Genomic DNA, 23,812 nt, shown 5'->3' with positions numbered 1-23,812 from the left:
TTTGAATAAGGCATGGAGGGAAAGGGAGGACTGCGGGGGGCAGGAATGGTGAGGGGGAAAGGGTTAGGTGGAACGGAGGTCTGGCATTCTTTGAGCCAGATCAACATTTTTTATTCAGACATATCTAGACATGGGGTCCAAATTTCTTCAGATTCCTATAATTGCTCTCGATGGCACAAAGCTAGTCTTTCTTTGGCTGCCAAGTGAGACAAGTCCCAATATCATTGCTCCAGTCTGGGCATAAGCCGACTCTTCCATTTTTGTAAAATCATGTGCTTGGTGATCACAGAACCAAAGTCTTTGTGGCAGAGGGAAACCCCCAGTCTAGTAGATAAGTAACCGAGGATACGATTTTCGGCTAGGGTTTAGCTGAGCCCCATTTCAACTCTTGCATCCATCTCTTTTCACAGCTACCTGACTGTTGGACAGTCCCACAGCACATACAGCGGGGTCCCCCTTTCTTTGTTACAGGGCCAACACAGGCAAGCTGTAAGTCATTTACATTTTTGTACTTTTCATTGTCTGTTTCTTTATGAGAAAAAAAGATCGACACACACAAAAGCAAGCAAAAAATCCACCACTTTTTGTAACGTTTTTCCCATGAAAAAACTGTGTGATAGTTTGATAGTTTTTTAATTTCCAGAAATTAAACAAAAACAAATTTTTAAAAAACCAATATTGTATATTCTCTTCTTAACATCAATTATTATTTCAATTTAAATGCTACATTAGCATCCCAGCTCTGCTTATGGGAGTGAAAAGCTAAACTTTACCAGGTGCACTTGTTTTCCTTTCAGGCATAACTTCAAAAGAGACTGGCAGAGAGCCAGGGTAAATATGGCCAAACAGATTCTATGTCACAAAAAATGTGTGCAGAACTTGTTGTATAAAGCAGATGCACAAAACTGTATACAACTTGAACGACAAACAACATGCTTATTTGGCAAAGGGCTTTGCATGGAGAATCACATTTAGTAGTGGCAAGTGGCAATTAATCTTTAAAGGACAGGTTGTTCAAAGCGAGCCAGGTTGTGCCAAGTAGAACTTACATTCTCAGTTCCACTTACCCTTATTATTAATAGCAATGCCTATTTCTTATATAGCGCTTCTCGTCAGGAGATCTCAAAGCACTTCACACCCTTGTATTTCTTCCTCACAACACCGCTGTGAGGCACGGAAGCACATTATCTGTATTTTACAAAGAGAACCTCAGGCAAAGAGAGGCTAAATGACTTGCCCAAGGTTACAGAGGAAGTCAATGGCAGAGCAGTGAATTGAACCTGGGTTTCCCATGTCTTAGGCCTGTGGATCATCCTTCCCTCTCACCTTCAATGGGAGATGTCAATGGGAATTAGGCACCTAAATACCTTTGAGGCGCCGGACCTAAGTCACTTTTGAAAAGAGGATTTGGGAGGGGCAGCTTTTCAAAGATATTAAGTGCCTAAAGCCACAAAGAGGTGCCTAATGAGATTTTCAAAAGTGGTTAAATATCTTAGGTACTTAACCTGCTTAGATCAATAGAAGTTAGGTCTCTAACCTGCTTGGGTCCTTTTGAAAATGTTACCCTATACCTCTCTTTACTACACTATGCCTCTTCTTCAAATGCTTGTAGGTGTCAGCTACCAACAGTACAAAAATCTGTATATGGGCAACCACAGTATATGGTATCACTTCACTTGATCCATGAGTTTATGTTCCATTCTAGAACCTTTCTGTAAAATAGCCACTACTAGGGAAAAGGAAACCCCAGAAAAATGCAACCTTGTATGAGCTCTCTGTGTTTGGATGGGGGTAGTGAGGCCAAGCTGGATGGTCATAGTAGTCCCTTTGGACCTTGGAACCTATGAATCTATACATCCCACTCTTCATTCTATTCCTCCATACGGGAACAGGCTTATTTGCATGACCTCAACATGCTCATAACTCTTGTAGCTCTTCATTAAGAAAATGGCTATAATCCAGCCTTATGCTTCAGGGCTTCAACGGGCTCCCTGAAGGGATCAGGAAGGAATTTTCCCCAGTACACAAGAGGAGATGTATCCTGGGTTTTCTTTTCTTTTTTTTTTCTTCACCTTCCTCTGAAGCATCAGAGACCGACCACAGCTGGAGACGGGACAGTGGATGGGGTGGAGCATTGGTCTGAGGTGGCACAGAGAATCTTCTTTCTAGATGTTTGGCTGCTGCGTGTTGCTCACCTGCTCAAGGTCAAACTGATCGCTACATTTGGAGTTGGGAAGGAATCTCCCCCAGGTCAGATTGTCAGGGACTTTGGGGTTTTCTCGCCTTCCTCTGCACCCTGGGGTGTGGATCACCTGAGCATACCTTACCTAATTAATTCACTGACACTGCAGGGGCCTTGGGCATTGGTGGCACCTAAGTCTTTCCTGTTCTCTGCGACACACAGTTTAGGTACATCTTACACTTAAAACGCCACAGAGGTGCAGCTGCTGGGGTTCTCCCATCGCTGTAGTAAATCCAGCTCCCTGAGAGGCAATATCTAGGTCGACGGAAGAATTCTTCCTTGCTCTACATGGAGACTTAGGTCAGTGTAACAACGTTGCTCTGAGATGTGGATTTTTCACGCCCCTGAGCAATGTAGCTGGGTCACTCTAATTTTCTAGTGTAGACTAGCCCTCAGTCTCCTGAGGATTGAAATGCTTTGGTTTAGCTGAAGTCATTGCGCTCAATATAGAAGTATTTGGGTGAAATTTTATGGCCTGTGATAAGCAGGAGTTCAGACTAATGGGCCCTACTATCCGTCAACTCTATAAAACTCAATCTTCTTCCTCCTAGAATTGACAGTAATATTTCATAGCTAGATCTACATGTACACTGGTATGTCATCAGTAAGCAGGATGCAGAACTCAGATACAATCTTGAAAAGCTAAATGGAATCCTTGCTGAGCAGCAATCACCAGTGCAGAAATTCTACACATTAACTTCTGTTTAGCTGGACAGTCCATCAGTGACTATGAATAGATACGTAATATTTCTGTTTTTCTTTTCAGCTTCCCCCAGGATATGAAGTAACAAGATACAAAAAAAAATCAGCTATATAGCAATTCAGAGTTATAACCAAACCCCCTCAGAGATCAGAGCTACATCTCACATTCAGAGGCTTAAAAAAATAAACAAACAGCTACACTGGTGTGTCTTTTAATCTTGGGTTGCATTATAGATTGGTCATATTCTGTTGCTGGTCACATGTAATATTGCAAACCTCCTCCCCCAAAGACATATCAAAAGGCCCTGAAGTAATCATCACCTACTTAAAATGTTAAAGACCTGCATGTTCATTTTTATGTTAAGATTCCAGGAGAATTATTTGTGAAAAGTAATCAGTAGAAACTGGTGACTTAAGTCTGGAAATATAAATGTGATGAATAAAGTAGATCTTTTATACTGGATTGATAATCAAACACCTCACAAAAATGATGGGTTGCATGCAAGTATAAAGAGATTTTTTTAAACATATTTCTAGTATCGTGACCCCAGATTTGTATGTGAGAGCAGAACTTGGCAGAATGAACCCATTTCCTCAAAATCACATCAGTGCCATTCGTCTGATGCCAGTGTACTTTACAAAAGTGGCACATAAGGAGGTATACAGCTTCCTGCTTCCTCCATACAGCTCTCATCTCATCAATGGAAAGCACTGTTGTTTCTAGTCTTAATGATTGGAGCAACAGGAGTCACAGAAAGTGTTCTTGAGCCTCATTATTCAGAGATGCTTTTACTTCCCCTTTGTTGAAGTTCTTCAGTCCTTGCTCAGAAAAAATTCTCACTAGGAGTCCAACCATTGTGCAAAACACCATTCCCAGCAGACTCCATGACCATTTCCACAGAGCCTTCTCCCTACCTACCAGGTATAATTTAATATCCTTTAATTTGTGGTTCTTGTCAGAAAACCAATGCTGTTTTCCAGGTCTGGTCTTTTCTCTTACCTCCCTGTTATCTGAGGAGAGGTGCCTCTGTAGTTTTCTTTCCCCCTTCTGCCGTTTTCAGGGATGGTCACCTAGTTTACTTCTCTTTCCTACATCTTGGAGAGCTGGCCTGGAGGCATCTTCTGGGGGCTGACAGCCAGCCTGTCACTCTCCCACATCTGACAGGAGGAGGATCCTCTCCTCTGCCAAAGCTATTACAGCTGCTACTGACTCGGCAGGGGAAAGGGGAGGTCCAATTTCATGGAATGTCCAGTCTCTCTACAAAAATAACTTACGGAGAGGATTGTTTGGCCTCCAGTCTTTCAGCCAAGATGGTGATGGCACACATGGCTGTTGGCTATCATTTTAAACATCTACATACTCCACCTGGATTGACAGGTCAGAAATTGCTTCCTAAAACTAATTTTGCACCAGAAAGACTTACCCACTGCATGTGACACCATTTCAGTGCTGCCCTGTCAGTTTAATATTATACCCTTGGCATGAAGAGTTATATACATTTCTATGGATGTGGATCGGCTGCCTATTATGTTGGCTAGATATGTGCCTGAAGCAACACCATGGATCTGAGTTCTCACACATGTGATGTTCTGACATGTTAACCGAATGCAGCTAACACATTTTTGCAACAGTAGTACCTTTCCTGGGATCTTGGGGTCAAATCCCGCTCCCTCTGAAGACATCGGCAAAACTCTCACTGACTTCAATGGGATCGGGATTTGACTGTTAGTGAACAGCACCTCACTAAGAACCGTATTGTGAACCTCTTCCTCACAGGAGTAAATCCACTGACTTCAATAAGACAACTCAGGTGACTAACTGCTCACCAGTGGCGCAGGAGCAAGGGCTTCTCAGTCCAACCCCACACTAATTTTAGAGACAGTTTTACAGTTTGCCAGGATTTTAGAAAGCCAAGCCTTTCCCTCGGCAGCCTTTAGAAGACGATGAGCACAAAATGAGCATCATCTCATCAGCCACAGGATGAATAAGACCTGACAATGGAAAAAATGGTAAGAACATTATTTTAAATTTCATATTAGGAGTTACTTCTACAAAGGATACATTAAAGCACTGGAGTGTACGGCTGGTGAGCAGTAATTGTCTTACGCTTGCATGAGAGGCCTGAGCATGTATCCTTCAGGCTCGCTATGCTGGCAAGTAGCAGCAGGGGTCGAAGGGAAGCAAAGTGGCCTGTTGTAGCTGACTGCTCTTTAAACAAGTTTTTCCACGGAACAAGCTGGAAACCTTCTTAGGCAACCTAACAGACAATGACTAAAACCAGTTTGCATTGTCTTTCCTGGAAGAAAGGTTAGCCAGGCAGCATTTCACCAAGGAACATTTTTGTCCATGGGGTGCACAGTACAACATTAGTCAGTGCAATATAAGGAAACCTGTCTCCTATCTACAACCAGCCTTCCAGAAAAGAAGCTCAGACCCAGAGGTGGCAAGAGGTCCCCAAAGGATTTTCTTTTCAAAGATGAGCATTTAAATAGAGCTCATAGAGGAACACAACCAGGGCTCCGAACCTGCAGACACTTATGCATGTCCTTAACGTTAAGCATCTGAAGTCAACAGGCCACCTTACAAACTTAGTGTTTGCAACATTTGGACCAGCTCCAACTGTAGTCAACTCCACAACAGGGAGGATTAGAGCAACGTGGATACATCAGACACCCAGCTATGCCATGAGAAATTCAGAAGCGTCCAGGGAGACAAGGTAGGCCTACCGGTTATGGAATACTTCCCCATGGGGCACAGCAAGTGCTCTCTGCCTATCTCCCCATCCCACACTATTGCCCTCAGACCAAGTCACCTAAGACCTGTCCTAGGCTGGCATCTTTTACCAGTTGCACTGTTATGGCTACACGAGTATATGCACCTCATGTGAACATATGATAAGTGCCTTTTTTTGGGTTAGCTTAAACCCGTTCCCAAGCAAAGCCTAAGGCCTGACATCATAATCTTTATCAGCTAGGTGGGGATAGGGCATTGCAAGCATGGAATGTCATCATCTTGTTTGCAAAACCTGTCAAACTTCCACACATCTCTTCCCCCAGATAATCATTATTCACTAAAGGTATCCTCAGAGCAAGACTTACTGTTAACCTTTACCAGAAAAATAGCACGTGGGTAAAAAGTCAGCTTTATACAAGAGAAGAAAAGAGTGACTGGAACTCTGGAGAGCTGCGTTCCATCCCAGACTCTGCCACTGGCCAGCTGGGAGACCTTAGGCAAGTCACTTCCCCTCCCCATGCCTCTGTTTCCCCCTGTAAAATGGGAATAATAATACTGACCTCAAAGCACTTTACAAAGGATATCTACTGAGGAAACATGCTATCGCAGAGCTATGTATTATACCAGTGGTTGCCAAACTCTTCTGTACTGTAACCACATGGTACAACAGAAAGAAGTTTCTAGCCCCCTCCCATCTAGACATAAAGAACAGGAAAGTGACTGTGAATCCCTGGGCTTACTAGGATCTTGAGAACCCCACAATCTGTTAACTGATCCATGAAATGTTAAATTTGTCTACAGGTTTTGCATCCGTTGTTCTGGCAGGGTCTGGTGCCACACTGAGTGGATATGCCCTGGTCTGTGGGGAGCTTGCTTCTGATGATGAGCAACGAGAGGTTGTGGGGTTGTTTGAAGGACAGAAGTGGGGGGTTCAGGAAATATTTCTTTCAGGATGTGATCTCCACTGAGTATGGGTTATAACTTTATGACGATACCCTATGTGGGGTTCACCAACTCAAAGTGCCACCAGACCCTCCAGAACAACAGATGCAAAACCTGGAGACATATCTCCACTGCTACAATGATCAACACCCCCCTCAACACACCTTTCTAGATCCATAAGTCCTCACATGCCTATCACACATGGTGTACCTCATCCACTGCACTAAATGCCCCAGCAACAACTACTATGTGGGTGAAACCAATCACTACGCTCTCAAATGAACTCACGCAGTAAAATGATAAAAGGCAAAAACACCCATCAACTGTGGGTGAACACTTTTCACAAAGCAATCATTCTATATCTGACCTCTCAATCCTCATCCTCAAAGGAAACCTGCACAACACCTTCAAAAGACAAGCCTGGGAGCTTTACTTTGCAACTTTTCTAGATACTAAAAATCATGGAGTGAATAGAAACAGTGGATTTATGGTTTATTACAACAATCTATAACCCACTAAACCCCACCACTCCAGCTTCCCTCCCTGCCGTGACTGGAAAGGTGCTAATGGGCCACTTTACCTTGAATGGTCCCTTGAAATATATGCAAACTACTTCTGCTCTAAACAATCTGTTCCACCTTGTCTTTAACTGTGACAAACTCTGAGTACCTTTCCCAGACCTGAAGAAGAGCTCTGTGTAAGCTCGAAAGCTTGTCTCTCTCACCAACAGAAGCTGGAAATGGCCCAACTTGATGATCACTTTAGATAAGCTATTACCAGCAGGAGAGTGGGGTGGGAGGAGGTATTGTTTCATGGTCTCTGTGTATATAATGTCTTCTGCAGTTTCCACAGTATGCATCCGATGAAGTGAGCTGTAGCTCACGAAAGCTCATGCTCAAATAAATTGGTTAGTCTCTAAGGTGCCACAAGTCCTCCTTTTCTTTTTGCGAATACAGACTAACACGTCTGTTACCTCATTCACTTTGTCTCTCTAATGTGATCCAGTAGCGGGCTTTCTTTCAAACCAGACGACGCCAAATTTGAAAATTCAAGTGTAGCCCTTATGGCCCCTGTTGACAAAAGCACTTAAGCATGTGCTTAAATGTTAAACTCTGAACTCAATGGGACTTAAGCATGTGCTTAAAGTTAAGCGTGCGCTTAACTGCCATCCGGAGTAGGAATGGCCTTTGGCACATGCTTAAATGCCTTGCTGAATCAGGGCCCAAACTGCAAAGACTTACACACATGCTTAACTTCATGCGTTGTGAGTAGTTCCCTTGACTCCAGTGGAATTACACAGGTTGTGCAAAGTTAAGCACATGAGGACATTTTTGAAGGATTGGGACCTTTCTGTGCAGTATTTAGAGGGCGTGTCCTTTATGATTAGTTATACAGCTAAAACTCACGCAGAGTAACTACACTATGGGGCCAGATTCTCAAGACAGCTCATTCCTCAGCAGCACCCATTTAGGCCCTTGAGTAAGCCCAATAAGAGCTGAGTCCTTTTGAAAATCTGGCCCTGATTGTGGGTGCTGAGTACTTTGTAAAAACCAGCTCAGAGAATATTATTAGCCCCGTATTTTTATGGTCCTTTATTTCTCAGATGCTATAACTACACCTGTTTCCAGTGTGTCTCAGGAGTGAAAGCAGCACAGGGCTTGCCAAAATGCAGAAGGCTGGGTATCTACTGGAGCTTTTCACACTCCTTTGTCACATTCCATTTCCCAAGCACTCACCTGCCTGATTATTAACATCATTAAAAATGATCCCTGTGGACATACTGCTGGAAAATGTACACATATGCACACATACACAATGGGAAAGGACTGCCTGGGAAGGAGTAGTGCGGGAAGGGGCCTGGGGGTCATAGAGGATCGTAAGCTAAATAGGAGTCAACCGTGTAACGCTGTTGCAAAAAAAGCGAACATCCTTCTGGGATGTATTAGCAGGAGTGTTGTAAGCAAGACACAAGAAGTAATTCTTCCGCTCTACTCTGCACTGATTAGGCCTCGTCTCATGTATCATGTCCAGTTCTGGGCACCACATTTCAGGAACAATGTGGACAAATTGGAGAGAGTCCATAGAAGAGCAACAAAAATGATTAAAGGTCTAGAAAACGTGACTTATCATAGAATCATAGAATAGAATCATAGAATATCAGGGTTGGAAGGGACCTCAGGAGGTCATCTAGTCTTACCCCCTGCTCAAGCAGGACCAATCCCCAACTAAATCATCCCAGCCAGGGCTTTGTCAAGCCTGACCTTAAAAACTTCTAAGGAAGGAGATTCCACCACCTCCCTAGGTTACCCTCTCCTCTTTCAAATCCTTCCTCGAGGCATACTTCCTTCCATGATGCCTACAAGGAATTAGCCAAGGAACTACAGACAGCTTGAGGAGTAGTTGGTTACAGCTGATGTTTATTGATTTAATATTTTTAAATGGGGTATATAATAGATATGTGCATTGTATATATTTCAGCCCTAACCCTGCCAAGACTTATTACTCCCATCCTTCCCTTAACGGAACTACTCACATACTTGAAATTAAGCACTTGCATAGGTCTTTGCTAAGGTTTCTACCATTATGAACAATAATAACTGGCCATGAAAAGAGACTGTACAGACATTAGTTATAATACCACCTAGCTCTTATGTAGCTCTAGCAGATCTCAAAGGTCTTTACAACAGGGGTCAGTATTATTATCCCAATTTTACAGATGGAGAAATTGAGGCACAGTAGCAATACAGGCTTCCCCACAGTGCCCTGGTTCTAATGTGCCCCATCTCTCTTCTCAAAGGGTAATCTCTGGAAGTTAGTGATTAATTTCCTCTCAATGCAAACTTAATCCTTGGCATTTTTGCTGGGACTGCCAAAAATGATGCTAATTAGTGGTAACAGGGTTCTGACATATGGGTACCAGTGTGCTGGAAACTGGACAGAGTCTGCCAAACTCATGTCACGTGTGCAGCAGGACACCCACCAAAGAGTAAAAGGTTAAATTCATTACTGATCTAGTCTGAATTGGAACCGGTCACCTGGACCTGAAGCTCCTCTATGGACCTAATTTGGCAAAACATGTAAGCATGTGCTTTGCTGAACAGAGATGGCATTACTCATGCTTACAAATAAACACATGCTTAAGGATCTGGAGTTTATACTCTCATTTTTAGCTTGGCAAACCATCCAGCCCCCTTTCGGAAAAGGAAATTTTCCCCTCAGTCCCCAGAGCCCAAGAGCAGATTTTCCACTCAGTGTACCTGCCCCCAATTCCAAAAGCCAGGTCAGATGTACAAATGCACAGCCCGCCATCACCCTCCCCCAGGAACTCAAATCCAACAGCTCTGGTGGCCCATTCCAGTTCTAGGTGCCTGACCTGGGCCCTGCCTTTGACATTAATGGCTAAACTCACCCTGTCTGCAATGGAACCAGATCAGATCATTAGGGCCTGACCCAACTCCCATTAAAGTCAATGGGAATATTTTCATTGACTGCAATGGTGCAGAATCTGGACATTTCTGAGCAAAAATTCAGAGGCAGCTCCTAATCCATTCCGCATACTCAGACGCGCATGTTACATATAAGAAATATGCTCAGTTTTCCCCAAGTCCACTTGGGTTAGATCTTTCTCTTGTTGGGCAGATGGGGACAGAGGGCTACAAAAAATATACATCCCACTTCTACTCCTATCCACACTGTTCTATCAGACTTATACCCTCAATGTGAAACTCACCCCTGCATAAATGGCCTGTGCCCACTTAAGTCCCATGTAATCCCTGTTTAGTGTGGGGGGAAATTAAATTGTTGTCTTTAGAAATACATAGTATATTGAAAAAGCAGAGAACAATCTTTAAAATGATTAATTCAGTATCAGCCCAGAACTACAAACAAAATTGCTCTAATACGGTCCTAAGAGTTTATCACAAAGTTAAAAATAAACTTGTATAGAAGTGTTTTCTGCTTCACCAACGATATTTCAGAACTTTAAACACAAGGTAATCAAAGGTCCTCTTAGTTCAATCGGCTAATTCGCCATCTGAAATTCGGTGTCACGATTCTGCTGGACTTCACACCCACACCCTGTTATCTTAAGAGACTGAGATCCCTAGCTGGACTTCAGATTTAGATTTGCACCACAAAGTTAATGAGAAATGTTTCAAAATATACATACATTGTTTTTAGTATAATGGCTATCTTTAAATCATGGATTTAAGATTGATTATGAAAGTCAAGATGGTTGAAAATCATACAAGTCATTACCCTTACGCCCATGAACCTCTCTTTCAGCACAATCCAAGAAAGCAAGAAGACAAATGCTTTGTTACAACAGAACAGGGCAGAGACGTCTGTGGCTGTCAGCTTCTTTAAAGCCAGTAAATACAGGTAATTAGTCAAAGTCCACAGAATAGAAAAGGGAGCAGTCCTTTTAAGAAAGAGTTTCAACGTCAGACCATCTTCACCAAAAATCCGACTGCATTCCCTAAGAAAAGAAAACAGTTTAATACTCAACTCGTATTTTGTTTAATGTTCACTTGAGCATGGAAAACACGTTCTAGACTTTTATTATGTTCTAGACATAGTCAAGCGGGCTTCCTGAATACTCAGTACACTCACAAGGAAGTGAGATATTCAGCACTGATAATAACATAGCCTACTTTTCTCAGCCACTTCATGCAGGGTGATACTGCAAATAGAATAGGAGCCACTTACCTGGAAGAACCAGCCTCTATGCAGGAACAATCCTGGGTAATGTGTTCTCACATGCATAACTCAGGAGTGTCTATAATACTCAGAGTTTTGAGCCCCTGCCTACTAAATCCATGGATTCAAGGACTATAAATGCCGCTCTTAGTGGCTTGAAAACAGCCCCGCCCCCAGCCTGGAGGTTTCTCTTTTTTCTTTTATAGGAGTAAGGTCTAAAGAGGGACAGGGTAAGATACTAATAACCTTCAGTACTCGGAAATAGCCAGCTATCCCCTCCAACTCGAGTACTCTGCAGTCTTGACACAGTTAACTTCTGAATGTAATATTTCCAGACAGCTCCTGTTAGGTATGTGGAAAAATTCCCACCGTTGACCAAAAAAACAAACAAACCCCAACCCACATTTTGTGGCTCCACTTTACTACATTTTTGTCATACATACAGTGAAATGTTGTGTTCACTAGGAGAAATGGAGACATTTGTTTGCGGATAAAAACTGAGAACAAAATCTGAAGATTCACAAATACCCTCTTGTTGCTTCACACAGCTCTGAATGAAGTTGTATGGGCAGCTAATATTGGGTGGCGCAGGAATGTCGGTGCTAAAAATTCTGGTTTTAGAGACAATCTAAGTGACACTATTCAAAGTGGTGTCTCAGGTTAGAGGATAGATTGGGTAGTTTAGTGTCCAACCTGCTTAAAAGCAAATGAGTGCACCCCTTTTGAAATTTCATTGTCTTTCTCAAACCAGGTCGGCCCATCTTTAGTTACTTTTCTCTCTTCTTCATCAAAAGATTCCATGAGACACTCAAAGTATGACTGAAGTCTTGATACAGAATCATAGAATATCAGGGTTGGAAGGGACCTCAGGAGGTCATCTAGTCCAGCCCTCTGCTCAAAGCAGGACCAATCCACAAATTTTTGCCCCAGCTCCCTAAATGGCCCCCTCTAGGATTGAACTCACAACCCTGGGGTTAGCAGGCCAATGCTCAAACCACTGAGCTATCCCTCGCAGGCAGCTTAACATTACCACTTCTTAGCACGCATTATCTCACCAATGAATGCATCATAAAATTCAGACCCAAGTGGACTGAACCTAGGACCCATGAAATTGGATCATCAACAATACTTGGTATTATTAAGAAACCAGTCTAAATTCCTTAAACCCAAGAGTATTCCAAATGCCATGTGGCAATGTTTAGAAGACTCCAAAGTATGTGGGACGACTCAGTATTCCTGAGAACGTGCTGTAGTTTAATTAAAGCGAGTCAAAAAATGCAAATTATTTTTGGTGTGGAATTCTATTAAACTTCTATTTTTAAAAAATTCTCACAAAACTGTTTGGTTTTTCAAAGGAAATTGACATCAAAACTCTTTTTTGGTTTCTATAAGCTGGTTTCAAGAAAATAAATAAATACATAAATAGTTTTCAGCAAAAAAATTTTCGTTTTCAAAAACCAAAAAACTACAATTTTTTCCTGAAAACTGAAAATGCTTTACTGAAAAATTTCTAGCAAAATGAAAGTTTTCCATAAAAATTTCATTTGATTGAAACGCCATCTTTCATCCCCCACCCCACCCCAAAAAAAAAGTTGGCAAAAAAAAGTTGACCAGCTGTAGTTGTCGCACAGGTAACCAGAAATATGAGGGATTTCTAGTAGTCACCAAGTTCAAGAGATAAGGTAGGGAGCTACCACAGCCCTCTGGAAGTAGACATTTGATGGGAAAGCCCTTACTGCCAAAAGAAATGGACACATATGAGAGGTCAACAGGCTCACAGCCTGGATTCTGAAAATGGACAAAGGATTTGTCATCACTGGTCCATCAAATCCAGTATCCTCCTTTCTTGCAGTGTCCAACACTTGACTCCATAACATACCTAGCCAAATGTGCGATGCAATACATAGGAAACGATTTTCCTTCCTGACCTTGTTCGGCAGTTAGCTTGTGTCATGAAACACGATGTATCATTCTGCTTAGCTTAGATCACTAAAAATACTATTACTAGTTATCAGCGCTCATAACATTATTTTGGTTATCAGTCATTTGATGACTGATGATAACCAAAATAATAGGATAATTTGATTATCCTGCCATTTTATCAATCCAGCCATTTGAATTTATTTTAATTCTAGTATTTGGCTCTACTTCCTGCAACTGAGATCTGCATATTAACTGTCGTATATACTGCATTCAGCAATAATTTCTTTGTATGTGTTCTGAACATCCTGGGCATTAACTTAATGGAGATGCCCTTTGTTCCTGAACTAAGGCACACCATAACAAAAACAGACTCACCAGCAGAATTTACTGTGCTCTTTGGAATAACTCAATCAAGTCCCTTCTAACTCATGTCTTGGCCAAGTGCAGCATGGCTAGTTTTTTCAATCTCAAGAGAAAATCCCATTATTCATCCAAACACTGGGCTGCTCTTCTCATCACCTTTCCAATCTCACCTCTGAAAGTTGTTGCTTTCAGGCAGCTAATAAGCCATTATCCTCACGATTTTTAAAATCTGCCCTCAAATAAATTGGTTAGTCTCTAAGGTGCCACAAGTACTGCTTTTCTTTTTGCGAATACAGACTAACACGGCTGCTACTCTGAAACCTGCCCTTTAAAAGGTCATTGTCACTGGGATAGCACTCAAGGAGGTATTATTATGCCATCAAATAATTTTTTTCCAGGGGAGCACTGATAGTCACCTGCTCTATTAATTCCCACTTACTACTTAAGAGTTGTCTCTTCCTTTGCAACCACTCAACCAAGGTGCTCTATAAAGCAGTAAACTTCGGTAACAATAAATTGCTTCTCCAAACTGGATCCTGATGTGCCATTCAACAAGTTAATGCTGGCATAGTGAGCTTCTTGGATAACCTCAGCTACTCCTGCTGAGCTAGCTGTGCTTACAACTTATTATATTTTGCAAAGATCAGGTCAGAAATGCTGTCTGTAGAAAGAGAGAGCTTTGCATGTTCCAGAATTGTAAGATGATGTTTTGAGTCTTACATTTTTTATCTGTAAACATAATAAAATAATACCAGCCTTGATTCAGTGAAGCATATAAGTACAAGCTTAACTATGAGCATGTGCAGAAGTCCCTTTGACTTCACTGGGAACTAAACATGTGCTTAAATGCTTTGTTGAATATGGATGGACCTGGCACGTGCTTAAAGATGAGTATATGACTAAGTATCTTTCATTCCAAGGGATATAGGTCCTGATTCCAGTCTTGCTAATAGTCTGATCTTGTACCATTGGAATCAATGGGAGTTTTGGGACTGACTTCAGCGGGAGCAAGATCGGGACTATACGCTATTGTAAATCCAAAATATCTCAACTGCAGCCAGTGGAGTTTGTTTGGATTTCTGCTGGTGTAAACTAAATCAGAGTCTGTCTGACTGCCCATGAGTCTGTACTACATAAAATATGAAGGCGGGAGGTGGTACCAGCATGACTTAGAGTGGGAGATTACACGCAGCACCAAAGCCACCAGTGTGTTATGCAGGTGGTGCAAAGTGAGTGCTGGTGAAAGCTTTGCACCACATCACACCCCTGTGCATTCTGTATAAAGGAAAACTGAATTAGAAATGTGCTGTGGGAGAGGTTCTCTCTGACATCCCCTATGGTCAGCGGGGCAGAGAGCTGGTACTGGCAGACAATGGGAGCTGGCACTGGGAGCTGGAGAGAGATCAGATCACTCACTGCTACATAAGAGGACTCATAGAATATCAGGGTTGGAAGGGACCTCAGGAAATCATCTAGTCCAACCCCCTGCTCAAAGCAGGACCAATCCCCAATTTTTGCCCCAGATCCCTAAATGGCCCCCTCAAGGATTGAACTCACAACCCTGGGTTTAGCAGGCCAGTGCTCAAACCACTGAGCTTTCCCTTCCCCCGAGCCAGTGCCACACATGGTGGTGATCTGCCATCAACAGTACTCTAGAAGGGGGCTCTGCAATCTGGCTACCTCATCCTGTGGGTCCAAAGGCTATTCTTGCCGGGGGGCGGGATTGGGCGGGAAAAAAGAGGGCCCCGGAACCTGTGCCCTCCTCAAAGGCCATGCCTGGTGGATGGGGGAAGGAGAGAGGGCCCTGCAGGCTGCCCCTTCTCCGAATGCCCCAGCGGCTTCCCCAAACAGACAGGCTTAGAGGAAAACTGGAATCCAAGGTGTAGTAAAGCAAACAGGTCATCTCCAAAGGCAAGAGCCATCTGTTTTAAAACCTGCCCTCTAGCAAACTTCGCTTTTTCTATTGTGCACACAGGCCTCAGCCTCAGCTTGGCGCAGCGTACCACATTCTCTAGAGCTCTTGCACCTAGACCTTGCCCTTGGAGCCTGTAAACCAGAATGCACCCTATATGACTCCATCCTCTCCATATACCTGCAGAGAAGTCACTTCACTCACCACTGACACGTGCCAACCTCTGGCATGTAATGCAGCGGCTGTTTTTAACGGCACACGGTAGCACTCCACCACAGAAGTGAACAGCAAATCCAGTGGAAACTGCCAGGAGGTAATGTAGATAGGTAGAATCTAAACATAATTATGCGGATTAAAATTTGGCCAGGGCATCAGTTATGTTACTCTTGCAAAAAAGTACAACAAGATTTTTCATGGCCACAAGTTGCCACTACCTCGCTTTTGTGTCTTAGCCGAGAGATGGCACTCCAGCAGCACAATGCCTTCGAACACCATTCTAGGAAGAGGTGGATTAGGGGTTTGTGGAGCCCTGGCCCAGACCAAGTGCGGGCCCCTCCCCACCCCTTCCTCCTGCAGTCCCCTCCTCCTCCTCAGTGCTCCTGCTGGGGAAATGGGGTCGGCAGGTCGGGGCATGGGGGCCCCCACTTGGCCGGGGCCCCTAGGCATGACCCCATTGGCCCTGTGGCTAATCCACCACTGATTCCAGGGCACTGACACTGAGGGAAAAGTGACACCTTCTGAATCACAAAAATCACTGACTGCAGGCTACATTTGTTTGCCCAAGAATTGGAGCACAGAGAAAGGGGAAAGGTCATTTGGTGTGCAGCCTTCAGGCCGGATTCACCTCAGCAGGTCCCACATAGGGAAGGCAGCTCCATAAGAGCCCCTCCAGTAGAAGCACTGAATTAGTACCTCTCTTAGCTGGCTTGGTTCTTGCCTTCTCTTGGGCCAGTCCCTGCCACTTTGGGGGCTGAACCAGGCACCCCAGGGCTGAATCTGGTCCCTCATCTTCATAGATTCATAGATATTTAGGTCAGAAGGGACCATTATGATCATCTAGTCTGACCTCCTGCACAATGCAGGCCACAGAATTTCACCCACCACTCCTAAAAAAGACCTCACACCTATATCTGTGCTATTGAAGTCCTCAAATTGTAGTTTGAGGACCTCAAGGAGCAGAGAATCCTCCAGCAAGTGATCTTAAATGTCCTCTGAAGTAAGGATTTGTATTTAGCAGTGTAATTCCCAAGGGGACTGGGGAAATCTGACTGAGCTACTGTGGAGAGTGCAGGGGCAAGAGGGCCAGAGTGACAAACCACATTTAGTCGGAGCTCTGCTTCTGCTTGTCACTAGAAATTCAATACTTCCCAGCGAAGTCGTCTCTTGCTGGCACCCGCAGCCATAAACAACGTTTGTCCTCAGGGCCTCAATACTACTCAGCACCTGCTGGCTTTCCCTGGACTCCTAGGTGCAGTAGGTATTCTGGATTGAGTGCTTGAGGGAACGCACTCTAGATCCTACTGTGCCCACCATTAGGGAACCACCACTTGGTACCAGCCCTTACTCAGTGGTATGTGAGATGCCATCCAACTATTTCCAGGGAACAACTGCACATACCACTGTGGGTAGACTATTGGCAAAGGCTGACTTTTTAAGGGGGAACTGCTTTCCCTGTGAGGTCCACAACATTTCATTACTCGCCTTTCGTAAAGAGTTCGGGCTTCATGCTTCCCTCACAATTCAGGCTCTCTGGCAGGTGCTTACGCTTAATCTACGACCAGGAGGAAAACGGCAGGAGTTGTATTAAAATACTCTACCTTAAGAAGGCTAAAATTGCAAATTGAAATTCAGGGGACCGGTTGCAACAGTGAGTCACTTTTGAGACTAAAAAACAGAATCTCAAGGGTAAGTGGTAAGAGTTTCAAACCGGTTTCAAAGACTTTAACCCTCATAATCCAGCAAACCCAAAGCTGAAAACCAAGACTTTTGTCCTGACTAACAGGACTTTTTTTTAAATGCAAAAGAAGCAACAAAGGCTCTGTTTGGCTTTGATAGGCTGGGGTGATATTTCGAAAGGAGAGGACATTATTACTGCCATAGTGGAGATGTTATAGGCATAATTTGTTATGGTCTGTTGCAGAACCTATGGGACAAAATTTCATGCCTCTTTAAGCCACCAGTGAATCACTCTGTCCTACAGAAATAAAAAAACAACACCACACACATACTATTAGCCTAGGGGTAAGCATGGGCCAGACTTGACTGAAACAAATGATCTATTTCACAAAACTAAAGCCAGCAAAGGAAATAGCAAATGGTAGAAAATGAAAGTGAGGACTTGTTAACAGGGAAAATGCTTAAAGCACAAAAGTAATAACTATAAATACCTTTTAAAAACAATAAATGATGTTTTAGGATGGTAATAATCAGAAAAACAAAAAATCTCAAGAGACAAGGAGAAGTCTGGATAGTATTATGGGATGATTTTTCACACCTGGACGTTCCCAATTACATAGATAGATTTGGGTTCACCTAATATATGAACCCAAATAATAATACTACCTAATTCCCTGATGTGCCTGTGCAAATCAGATACACTGGCCACTATTACAAAGTCATCATTTGCCAACAGATACCCCCCACCCACACACACACACGCCTGAAATACCACAATTTCACCATATACCTAGAATTGGAAATACTCTGGGAGCTACATAATATCTGTTGGCAAATTCTGATTTTCTACTAGCAAACAGTCATACACATTAGCCCTGGCACCTAACTTGCCATTTGTACACGCTCAAGTACTTGATTTGCATTTGCTTATCTGATATTTGTGTGCATAAAATTCCCATATGCGCGCAAATACATACATCCAACTTTGACAATTGGACTCTAAAGGTTTGGGTTGTTGGGTTTTTTTAAATCCAGGGGCCTTTTGTGAGTGTGGGTCAAAGTTCTCAGAATGTCCTAGTTACATTTCGGTATTCCATGAGAGAGAGATCCCTGCAAGCCATTGTGGGGGTGGGGAGGAGCTGACAATAAAATCCCTGTAATTTGGATAAGAATACATTGAAACCCCACTGCACCAGACATATGGCCCGGGGCGATGGATCCCTCAAGGTGCCCAGCACTCTCTGCTCTCAGGATACTCAGCAGGAGATGCTCCTCAGCTTCCAGGATCAGGCCCACACAGTCTACATTCAGCTGATAGTATTATACTTCCAGTCAACATCAACCAAAGCAGAATCTTCCTTTTCAGGGCCTGGCCCATTGACCTCAATGGGTTTTAGATCAGGCCCAGAGAGTGCATTAATTCAAATAAAATTGTAAAACACTGTTTTATAGTGTCCAAGGGCATAGTACAGGGCATACATGTTTTAGTGATTATAGGTTGTATGAACTGGTAGAGGGGAGGTGGTTCTTTCTTAATAATACAGTAATTTGCAGGCTGCACAAATGGTTATTCTCAGATTTTTGTTGTGGTGGATGTATAATCAGATGATTAACTGATTTACACACAGAAACGATTTGTTCACACAGATAATAGCAAAGCATTCATCCTGATGCTCATTCATTTGTTCTATATTTACTAGTATTGGGCTACGCTCTCCTTCCTGGCCTCACACGCAGAAGCCAAGCGGATAGTGGTTGGTGTTCTCACAAACCATCACAGTTTAGGAAGAACCAGGATGAAAGGATTGTTCTTGCACAAACCACTGTGATCTTTGAAGCAGCAATTAATTAAGTGCAACTGTCCAATTTTAGATGGTCTGATATGATGTAAATAATAATTTAAGTCCAACTTCAGACCTAGGATCCCTACAAGAGCATCAGAGTGAGGGATTTGGCCCATAGGCCCCAATCCTGCTGCTGTTAAAACTCCTAGTGTTCTCAATGGAAGTATCACTTCACCCTCAGTAAGGAGTCCAGACCAGAATCTGATACCCATATGTTTACTAATACCTTACTTCACAGACACTGTTGAAACCAGTGGGGTTGCTTGCAGAGCAAGGTCTTACCAAGTAAGAGTAACAGTATCTGAATCTGGCCCTTGTTTAAAATTGCCCTATGATTGCTTTGGCAAGATGTTTTACCTCTGGTGAGTTGAATTCAAGTTGCAGTCCCTGGAGCAATTGCAAGCTGGCTACTGGAGAGGAACAGGGATGTGTATAGGGTTGCACCTTTCTAATGACTGGTAACCAGACTCCCGAGGCCTCACCCCCTGCTCTGCCTCTTCCCCACAAGACTCCATCTCTGCTCCGCCTTTTCCTTCAAGACCCTGCCCCTCCTCTGCCTCTTCCACCCAGGCCCCACCCCTGCTCCGCCTCTTCCCTCGAGACCCCGCTCCTTCTCTGCCACTTCCCCCCAAACCCTGCCCCTTCCCCTGAAACTCCACCCCCTCTCCACCTCTTCTCCCAAGGCTTCATCCCCTTCTCCACCTCTTCCTTCCCAGATTGAAAAAAAAAGGGACATCAGGGCTTGTCAAATGGCACCAAGACAGACAAGCCGAAACCCAGACTGTCTGGGTGAAAACAGGATGGGTGGCAACCCTAGATGTGTATGTCACTGTCCATATAACCTAACATTATAACTGCAATTATGCTCCCAGCATTTCTTCACTTCAGATTGAGTTTGCTCCCAGCCCATAGCAAAGTGCAGTGTGTAGCTGCTTTGTGCAGGGCAGTGTGACTCTATAACCCACAATTCCTTCTCTGGGTCTCCCAGCATGGGGGGAAGCAGCCTTTAAGGAAAGGGGATGAAAGCCATCTCCCTACTCCCCTCAAGGCAGACTGTGGCCTGATATGTGGAAAGCCTACACAGGGGCATGGGGAAATGGTTTTCATACCATTATTCCACCTACAGGGGCCCTTAAGACAAGCCACAGTCTTCCATCTCCCCAGCTTTGAGCTTCATCTTGGCCAGCTCTGATTTATTCTGGTCAGACTTTATACTAAGGTTGTATGTTACAGGTGCAAATAGTATCTGCTATACATGGCTATAAGCACATCAATACAAGGTATAATCCATGTTTGTAATCCATGGTTATAAGCAACCAATTGACCTGTTGAACTCAATAACAATCTATAAAAATTAACCATTTATTCAAGCATATGTAAATAATCTATTAACTTCTAATAAACTATATATGACTGGGACCTTAAAATAAAGTGTGACCTTTATTCTGCCCCATCACACCAAAAAGCAAACTATATAACTAGAGTCGAAGAAAACAGCTGTCATTTGAGTCAACAGTTATGGAGATGCTTAAAGCAACAGTGTCACAATAAAACCCACCTGAATTTTTTGATTGGAGACTGCTTTTCCTGTGCAGTTGCAAGGTGCCCAGAATAATAAACGGGGAAAAACATAATGTTCCAGTTTGTTGAAAACCAAGTCATGAAAAATGGATAGTCAAAGTTCTTATATGTGATTTTCACAATCTGTGTGGTTCCAACCCAAGAGGATGAGACTGATAAGATTATTAGAAATCCCCAGACAACCTTAAGAAATGTAGATGTGCAAGATTGACACCGGGTCTGTGATTGGTTTTCTTGGCTGTTGTTCTCGGTATGGGTTTGTGTCCCTTCTTCTCCTGAAAAAAAGAGGAGAGTTACAGGCAAAATGGATCCATTTCAAGGAATTCATCATTTCTGCTATAGTATCGGTTTCTTTAGCACCTCATCCCCCTGGACCAAACACAATGCCCCCCAGACAAGCCCTTGGAATGCTGCAAAGAAGTACTTCAGTAATAAAACAACCGCAATTTCAAGGTGATGGGAACAAAGTACAACCAAATTACAGTGGCACAAGATACCAGCCACTGTTTCGAGGCCTTCTTTTGTCAGTCAAGCCTGTAGCGTACAGCTGTATCCCTCTCTTAAGGCCAACTATGTTACAAAACCAAAAACTGTATGTTTGCTATGTAAGCCCATAGATCTGAAACTAGGAACAAGCCTTTACAATTCAAAGGTCTTGACTCAGAAAGCATATTTTTATTTACAAGCTTAGGCAAAAATTGTTTGGTCATTTCCTTTTAAAGTTCATCGCATAGAATGAGACAGATTTGCAGCTGTACAGTTAAAAATGGAAATGGAACAAAAGTAGATCTTGGTAATAAAATCAGTAGATAAAAACAAAGAAGAAATAGATCGTGATCATTCCATACTCTAGTTACTGTGGAAATGGTGAAACAGTTGATTAATTTTGCTCCTTGGTCTGATGTGCCAGTAGAATAGTCAGCCTATCTTACTACATGAGAATGTAGCATGGTGGTTTGGTTTCAGGAATATAGGGGTTAATGTTAAAAACACTACAAGTAGCTACTCCACATGAACAACAGCTACCTTAACTACACATTTTTACTGTTGATAGGTTTGACCAGCGTATAACATTATATATTGTGGGGATCCATTTGTTTATTAATGTGAATAGGAACTATACACCAGCTGTGAAGACAGGCTACACCATGAGTTCTGTTATAGAGCAGGTCAACATAACAACATGTGAGAAAGGCAGGATTTCAGACCAAAGCTTGAATTCCCTTTGATGTAGTTGCTTTTGATATAGGGTTAACATTATGTAAACGTAGTGGACCAAGTTAGTAGAGGTACATCAGGGTGAATTTGATCTCGGAAGTGTTTCTTTTAATTATATCAGAGAATGCACTATAATCAAGAACTTTATAATGAGGAAACAGTGCATTTTGCAACTGTGCAGTGGCCTGTTTCTTGAATATAGATGGTAAGGAGGTACACCAGCAGGAGTTTTAACTCCTCGTTGGGCCACCCAAACCAGAGAGGTCAAAGGATAGGGAACAGGCCCGCCCACCCCAAGTCCCACTGGACCTCCAGGTTGGGGGTTGAGCAATAGGCCAACAATCTAACCTCATAAAAGAGTTAAGTTACAGAAACACAACGCTGCAGCCATTCCAGCAAACAGCACGAGAGACAGAGACGGCCGAGCCTTGTTCATGCCCAAAGTGACAGCTATTTAGCTGTTCCGTTTAACAGTGAAAAAAAGAGTTCAAATCAAATTAAAGGTCTATTAATAACATGCAGAGAATAATTAGAAAGTGCTTTGAAAAGATAGCTTTTACAAAATGCAGTCAGTTTAACATTCTCTTCAACTGATGGGGGGCAGGAGCGAGAGCATGATATTTTAGTCATACTAATAATGACTGACCGCTACTACTGAAAGGTAAATTATAGTTTGTTTGCAAACTAGAGATGCCTGCACAGAACATGTTATGTAATATTCACACGTGGGGTTACCTGCAATGCAGAACTACGAAGCAATTAACTCTCATTGATCTAACAGTTACAGCAATCACAGAATAATAGAAAGCTAAAACACCTTTGCACGGGCCCTACATTTTCCAATTACCAAACAACTATGTAATTACTATAACTGTGCACGAAGCTATCATTAGCATTTGGTTTGGATTTTGCAGCCGCAGATGTGGATGTTATTGAAAACAAGAGAAACATACACTACTTGTGAGTTCTTGCTTGGTTCAAAAAGGTACATGAGCCTCCAGTCTGATTAATCTTATATGGTGGAATAGGGGAAGTAGCATAAGTTCCTTCAAAAGTCCATGGGATTTCTGCTCCAAAATCACTTAAGCTCTTCAAAAGTCTCATCCACCAGCAAAGATAAAAAAAAACCTAACAATTCTGAATAACGAGCCTGCGGCCTGGATTCCAAGAGGGTGGCCTACAGGTATAATGGGCATAAATAAATCCATACTAAACGGGTAGGAAATTTCCAAAGATTCCATTTCTACTGGTCATCAGGGTGGAGCCAGGCCTGGGCAGGGAAACAGAACCAATGTGAGCTACCACAAAATAAACAAACACATCAGTCAAAGCAACCAGTAAATAACTTTTCACAACCACCAAGATGGCAGCGCTCTTCTGTGTCTGCAATTAATCCAATCAGCAACATAGCAATAATCATCACCTGTCATGGGCATGGAAACAAATTCGGGGATCCAAGAAGCACAGAGGAAAAGGAACAGAACTGATAAGACACTGTGGCCGGAGGAACACGGTATTGGAAGGCAGCTTGTGACCAGAAAACCCCATACATTCTGTGTTTAACTTTTCGTTTAACATAGTCTTTGCTTATGATGGCTGAATGGCAGTATGGTAACAAAAGGGGTCTTGCAAAGGAATGGTACGTGAAACAGCATAATGCACAGGCTGCTCTTCTACATGCATCAGTGTCTGCCATCCATCTTGTAGACCTGAAATTTAGGTCACTATGCTTTCTTTGTGACTACTCCTCATGTGGA

The 23,812-nt window shown here is 42.9% G+C and overlaps 1 protein-coding gene across 3 annotated transcripts in view; it reads right to left on the bottom strand.

Moving 5' to 3' along the window:
- SLC35F4 (solute carrier family 35 member F4) overlaps positions 1–23,812 on the bottom strand; it is a 180,483-nt gene that overhangs the window by 10,438 nt on the left and 146,233 nt on the right. For 2 of the 3 annotated variants that reach the window (XM_073350743.1, XM_073350744.1), the window contains exons 3-4: positions 20,815–21,112; positions 10,878–11,097 (exon numbers count right to left, since the gene is read on the bottom strand). In XM_073350743.1, coding sequence (XP_073206844.1) covers positions 10,878–11,097; positions 20,815–21,112 — 518 coding nt within the window. Of the gene's footprint in view, positions 1–4,771; positions 4,794–10,877; positions 11,098–20,814; positions 21,113–23,812 lie in introns of those variants that run through there. The other variant, XM_073350745.1, reaches the window with a different exon arrangement.

This window comes from Lepidochelys kempii, chromosome 6 (assembly GCF_965140265.1).
Source record: "Lepidochelys kempii isolate rLepKem1 chromosome 6, rLepKem1.hap2, whole genome shotgun sequence".
Classification (NCBI taxonomy): domain Eukaryota; kingdom Metazoa; phylum Chordata; order Testudines; family Cheloniidae; genus Lepidochelys; species Lepidochelys kempii.
This window is presented reverse-complemented; position numbering and strand designations above follow the sequence as displayed.